This window comes from Palaemon carinicauda, chromosome 5, assembly GCF_036898095.1.
Source record: "Palaemon carinicauda isolate YSFRI2023 chromosome 5, ASM3689809v2, whole genome shotgun sequence".
Lineage (NCBI taxonomy): Eukaryota > Metazoa > Arthropoda > Malacostraca > Decapoda > Palaemonidae > Palaemon > Palaemon carinicauda.
In genome coordinates, this window is record NC_090729.1 from 177,049,902 (window position 1) to 177,057,401 (window position 7,500).

A 7,500-nucleotide genomic window follows, 5' to 3' on the forward strand; every position below is an offset into this window, starting at 1 on the left:
AATTTTAGATGCGTTGTTGTAAGTTTTTTACATCACACAAAAAGTAGTTTATAACGATACAGAACAATGGCGTAATCAAACACGTGTTGATCCCTGGATGAAACACGTCTCCACTCGAAGGACTTACCTCGATGCTGTAGGACTTGTTGATAGCAAACCTCTCGCGGTTCATCTCTGCCGCCTTCATGTCTGCGGGGGAGGCTTCCGTTGGATGCAGCTTCTCGGACGCTGGCGCTAAGAGCACTGGTCTCCGCTTGGTCAGGTCTCCACCACAGTGCCAACAGAACTTAAATATGCCGAATCGCGCGAACTCCAGCTTGGTGGTTGTGTAAATGGGTGTGGGTGGAGACTACCGATTTTTTGGGGGTAGGGGGTTGGTCGTTTCTGGCCCTGCTTTCCAAGGAGGGATTGCTAGGTGGTGGTAGTGGAGGGGTAAGGGAGGTAGGGGCGTGAGCGAAGATCTCGACTCTCAAACTACCGAAGGATTGGCTCTTTCCAAAGGCTTCCGGAAGGCGACGTACTTGGCGACACTGGAAAGCACTTACGGACCTCTTGTCAGTTGGTGCTGATGGACGCTCTGCGCTTTTTATTACATTCCAAAGGTTACAAAACCACCTCACAGTGATTCACTGTGACAACTGGCCTGAGACGCAGTGACTCCGCCCCTCCTACCTTGAAGCCTTCCATCGATTGGCCGTTGGCGGGATTTCCCTGCCGCCCCATTGGCTCATTCCCCTGCGCCTGACCAATGAGAGCCTCGAACGTCAGATAACATAGGTCACGTAACGGATTTTTTCATCCCCTCGTTTTCGTAACCTACGGAAAGTGATTTAGTGGGGCAGAATTACCCTTAAAAGCAATATTCGTATGCGAGGAACGAAAGGAAAGAAGCTAGGGAGTGGGAGGGGGTCCCAGAGGGAAAGAGGGAGAGTGCCAAGAGGGTGGGAAGGAAGGATGGTCGGGCGGAAGAAACGGACTGACACCGAAGGATACTTTACCACCCACTTCGTCAGGAGGCGAGTTGACTTCCAAAGAACTTCTTCGGGAGGGGTGTGAGGGAAAGTCTCGAATAAAATATAAAGATGCTGTACATGAGGAGGAATTACTAACTTTGTCTTTAGCTAACTGTTGTGGTAAATTAACTTTTCGGAGGCAAAAAGTGATTAATTTTTGTGGGGGGTAGGGGTAGGGTCATGCCATCCTCAATCCTCCCCTACAATGAAAAACAAAATTAAGCAATGATGATTATAATTGAAGTCTCGATTGAAATATAAAGATGCTGAACATGAGGACGAATTAGCTAACTTTGTCCTTAGCTAACTGTTGTGGTAAATTAACTTTACGGAGACAAAAAGTGATTAATTTTTGTGGCGGGTAGGGTCATGCCATCCTCAATCCTCCCCTACAATGAAAAACAAAACTAAGCAATGGTGATTATAATTAAATCCGTTGCAATTACTGGATTAAGAAATGTCAAATATATCATTACGAGTGTACGCAACCCGTAAAAAACTGACGGTTACATGTTTAGATAGATATGCACACACACCCTCTCCCTCCAGGGTATGACAGCTCCCTTTCCCCCTTACCCTATCGATGGGGGGAGTTGAGCGTGACCGGAAAATATTTATATATATATATATATATATATATATATATATATATATATATATGTATATGTATATGTATATATATAGATAGATATATATATACATATATATATGTGTATATATATATATATATATATATATATATATATATATATATATATATATATATATATATATGTATATATATATCTATATATATATATATATATATATATATATATATATATATATATATATATATATATATATATATATATATATATATATTATATGTGTGTGCGTGTGTGTGTAAATAGACACTTGCACTTTATAATATATAAAGGAGATTACTTAATTTTATTACATCATTATTATATCATTTTCACATCTCTTCAGAAAGACTCGAATAGATAACTTATTCGATTCATACATGCATCTGATATTTTGTGTTACTTTTCACTGATTAATATTTTTCTTTTATATCATTTTATTGTCATCTTTTTTAGCTATAGTTATTTTTAGACCAAGAAGATAACAAATTTTCCAAGGTTAGGTTACTGAAAATTGAAGGAAATAAGATTCATGAATATGGAAAAAGCAACGTTAAATCTTAATATTGATAACATGCGTCTGTGGAGAAGCACAATACACTGTTTAAAAAAAAAAAAAAAAAAAAAAAAAAAAAAAAAAAAAAAAAAAAAAAAAAAAAACTTGATTTAAATCGGGAATTTTCCGTTAAAATATACAGTTCTCAGTCGTATTTCAATAAAATATAGGCGACCGTAATTTTGCCTTACTTTGCTATTATCTTTTACGGGTTGGTGACCGTAATATCCCTCCTTAACGTCAATATATCCATCTTTAAAATGGTAAAATTCCTGGAATAAATGTTGCCAGGCTTTTACCGTTTTGTTACGGATAATTTTCAAGTGTATATACTGATAAAGTAATGGACATATTAATTGGACTATATGTTAATTTTGTTACTGTTAAAAGCCCTCGTAAAAAGTATTGCCTTGCTTCAGGGGATTTTAATTTACAAGGAGACACCTCTTACCCCAGAGTTTACGTCTAGGGCCATGGGGAACCTGCGCCCTTAAGGCCACATATGGCCTTCTGGACCATTAAGTGTGGCCTTTTACGGCCTTTGATATATGAACAGTATGTGTAGTATATTTCTGCTTTGACACTGAATATTGTGTGTTTGAAATCATTCTACTGTATGTACACACATACAAATATGTACACACAGACAATAAGAAAATTGTGTTCAGTGATGTACCTCCCTGAGAATGGAAGCAATTTTTCCTTGATTTCAATGAATCCTAACTTAATACAACTAGCAGTTTTTTCTTGTCAGCTGCAGCAGCTGTTGTAGCTGACAAGGTAAAACTGCTAGTTGCAGTGAATGAGTGATTTAACGTATAATGGACGAATGAGTTCCTGTTTTGTCCATCTCCCCACTGTGATCTATTTTAGTTTAGTTGATTCAACAGGTTCCAGATGTTTGGCATAAAAATATCTTATTTGTGCTTTCACTGATGAGTTTTGATTGTATGAAAAACAGCTTCCCTTAGGTAACCTCAACGCAAGGACAAGAGGAACAGACATTTTAACAACTTCAATAAGCAATGTCCCAAAGGAGGACTAAATTTTACTTCCTTATTATCATAAGTTATGCAATGATGGTGTTCCAGCTATGATGGCTAAAAACTAGGGATTTATTGAGCATCTTAAGAAAGCAAATAATTGATTTTTTTCAATGAAAATAGCTAAGTGTGTTTAAACAGATACAATTTTATACTGGGATGTTGTATTTTTATGAGATGTGATTGTTTATAAAGTACCTACTTGCCAATATAAAATATTTGAAAAGGTTATATTGTTGATATTTATAAGCTATCTTTTCCAAAAGATTAATATTATTTTATTTATCACTTCAATACAAAGAACCTGCTTGCTTAACTAAAGTAATTTGAAAATTACATGCTTTCGATATTATTCATTTACTTATGGTAGTTTGAAAACTACCCAAACTGGAATGAAATATTTTAAATTTCAATTTTCAATATAATTTATTTACTGATTACTTGTATGAAAAGTACTTAATTCAGATACTTGAAATTGTAATGCTTTAAATTTTTATAAACCTGTCACTCTTTCTTTAGATTACTAATAAATTACTTGGAGGATAAAATAACCAACAAAATTCTATGCGGCCTTAAGGAGCATTGAGGAATTGCAAGATGGCCTTCATCCAAAAAAGGGTTCCCCACCCCCTGTCACCAACGACACTTTTTCTTAAGAGCTGTTTATTAGACGACATTTTCTTTTGCATTTGTCCTTTTGCATCGTTATAGCCAGATATAATTAGTGCCATCAAATAAACCAGTTTATAAAAGGTAATGTTTTTAAAAATATTTTATTCTAATTGTTCCTTACTTCATATATCGTTTATTTATTTCCTTATTTCCTTAACTCATTCGGCTATTTTTCCCTGTTGGAGCTCTTGGGCTTATATCCTCTCTTGCTTTTCCAAGTAGGGTTGTAGCATAATAATAATAATAATAATAATAATAATAATAATAATAATAATAATAATAATAATAATAATAATAATAATAATAATAATAGGTCCTTTTTTCTAAATTGACAAGCAGCAGATGTCAAGATAAGGTTTGTGCAAAAGCTATTGCATAGCCAAGCAGTAGAATTTACCTCAATTTATTTGTTGTAAATATACCAATCATTTCAAATGCTAAGACCACATTTATTCGAACTGAAGAACAAATTAGGCCACCAATACTACCATTTTCAGCTGTGACATTTGCATATGCAGATGATGCTACTCTCTTTGCATCAGTTCCATCTCCTGAATGTAGATTTGGGGTTGTTGAATCCCTTAGTAGAGATCTAGCTAAATTTAGCGCGTGGTGCAAATTATGGGGTATGAAGTTGAATCCTAACAGAACTCAAAGTATGATTGTAAGTAGTTCAAGGTCCGAGGCTCCTTAACATCTGGATCTCAGTATTGATAATGTTTCTTTAAATTTGTATGACTCTTTCAAAATTTTAGGTGTGATTCTCGACAGCAAATTTACTTCTGAGAACCATATTAGGTCTTTGTCTTCTTCAATTGCACAAAAAAATTGGCTTATTGAGAAAGTCTTTTAAAATTTTTGGTGATCAATCTATTCTGAAGAAGTGTTTTAATTCCTTCATTCTACCTTGTTTCAAGTATTGTTCTCCTGTCTGGTCTTCAGCTGCTGATTCTCATCTTAATTTGTTGAACAGGAACTTACGGTATAATAAAATTCTTATTCCTGATTTAGGTATTAATTTTTGGCACCGTAGTTTAATTAGTTCATTATGCATTTTGCATAAAATTTTTCCTAATTCTGCCCATCCTTTACATTCAGAGCTTCCTAGACAGTTTCATGTTGTTCTTGAACTAGTCATGCAGTTAAATCTAATAGCCTGGCCTTCTCCATCATGAGGCTCAATACTACACAGTATTCTAGAAGTTTTATTCCAGCTGTTACCAAGTTGTGGAATGATCTTCCTGATCGGGTAGGTGAATCAGTAGAACTTCAAAACTTCAAAGTTGCAGCAAATGTTTTTATGTTGAACATAGTCTATATATGAATTATCTGTTTTGATATTGTTGTTTTTTTTTCAAATATTTTATTTCAATTGTTCGTTACTTCTTATATCGTTTATTTATTTCTTTGTTTCCTTTTCTCACTGGGCTATTTTTTTTTTCATTTTGGAGCCCTTGGGATTATAGCATCTTACTTTTCCAAGTAGGGCTGTAGCTTGACTATTAATGATAATTCACACGAATCGTCATTGTCATCTTCATTTTCATGTGATTCAAATTAGAAAGGGTTCAGTAACCATAGACAAAGTATTTTTCTATATTTTATATATATATATATATATATATATATATATATATATATATATATATATATATATATATATATATATATATATATATATGCAATATATATAAGAACCCTGTTTTGGATTACATGAAAAGTTATGCTGTAATGAAACGAAAATCCTCATAACTAATAAGTTATTCTATAACTTCCTCCCCTATGCAAAAAGTGATCTCTGTGCTTAATAATAAAGTTGAAAGGATCAGACTGAAAATAATTGCATACAGTTAAGCTTCAATTCCATGAACAATCTTCTATAGCAAGCACTTTAGGACGCATCTATCCAATAAAACAGAAGGTTAACAAGTATCATATATATATATATATATATATATATATATATATATGTATATATATATATATATATATATATATATATATATATATATATATATATATATATATGCTATCAGAAATAATCATGTAAATGTGAAATATACAGGTACTTACAAGGTAAACAAGTATATATATATATATATATATATATATATATATATATATATATATATATATATATATAATATTTAAATAAATGTATATATACAAATATATATATATATATATATATATATATATATATATATATATATATATATATATATATATATATATATATATATATATCCCAAAATAATCATGTGAATGTGAAGCATACAAATACTTATATATATACTGCCAATTAACTGGATATAGGTGATACATATTTGATATCCCAATTAAGATTATTTTACCACTACCTGAATAAATTTTCACCTTCAGAAACTTTGAAAAAAAAAACAATTTTCTAGCCTTAATGAGACGATTTCTTTTTCGAATATCTCATTTAGGTACTTACTATTGATAGGTAATCATTTCAGTAAATATATGATTACCTTTAGAGAGTTTGATATGCTTTTAAGAATGCTGAACATATCTAGGTGCATTGACATTAGCTGCCAATTATTCTATTTCTAGGTATCTATACTTTGCCTTTCAGTGTTTGGCCCATATTGGGGAATGATATATCGAATTGAAGATGGAAGAAATTCACTCTATTCATTGTTAACTTCAAGCGTCTTAGAGATCATAGATATTATTGAGACATGTTACAGTGATAAGATATTAATTTTTGAGTAAATTCAGGACTCTTTTGGGAGTTCAATACAGTTTGGAGAATAATCAATTAATTAAAGGTCGTTCGTGAATGGCAGACGCAAGGGACAGTGACAATACCCTTGCAGGACGATGCCATAGAAACTGACCATATTTCTTTATGATCACCAGCCGAGACCCTCCTCCAAACAAGCTAGGTCCAGGGAGAGCCAGGAAATGGCTGCTGATGACTTGGCAGGTAGGCCTTTAGGCTCCCCCAAACCCCTCATCCATAGCTCATATAAGAGGGTGAGGTTAAAGACACTACAAGAAACTATCGAGTTTTAGTGGGACTCCATTTTCCGCCCAGCAGAACGCCAGGCAGGGACTTTTCCAATAGACCACCACAACCCCTTAATGACAAGAAAGACAATTGAAATGGCGTAAGCATGTGGTAAGAATGGGTGAGGAGGATGGAGCGAAAAGGGCTTGGGTAGAACCTATTGAGTGTGGAAGCTGAAGGATGAATTGAATGAATAGATGGTGTAAGGAAATGGAGGAGGATTTAGAGAAGAAGCATTTGCCAGAAAAGGATACTTTCGATAGAAACAGTATAGAGGTTTAAAGGCCTCTTATGCATGGCAGAGGCAAGGGACAGTGACATTGTCCTACCGAGCAGGACAATGACTGACCATATATACATATGATCAGCGCCTAAGCCTCCTCTCAACCCAAGCTAGGACCATGAAGGGCAAAGCAATGGCTGCTGATGACTCAGCAGATAGACCTATAGGCTCTTCCAAAGAACCCCATCTTTAGCTCACAAGGATAGTGAGGATGCAGCGACCAAAGAAGCCAACGAGTTTAGACGGGACTCGAACCCTAGTCTGGCGTTG

The 7,500-nt window shown here is 34.1% G+C and overlaps 1 protein-coding gene across 1 annotated transcript in view; it reads right to left on the reverse strand.

The window, feature by feature from the left end:
* The window catches only part of ple (tyrosine hydroxylase ple), an 89,106-nt gene extending 88,508 nt beyond the window's left edge, over nt 1-598 (reverse strand). Inside the window, exon 1 of the mRNA XM_068373171.1 lies at nt 128-598. Within this exon, the coding sequence (XP_068229272.1) occupies nt 128-187 (60 nt within the window). The 5' untranslated portion in view covers nt 188-598. The remainder of the gene's footprint in view (nt 1-127) is intronic.
* Nucleotides 599-7,500: the final 6,902 nt, after the last annotated feature.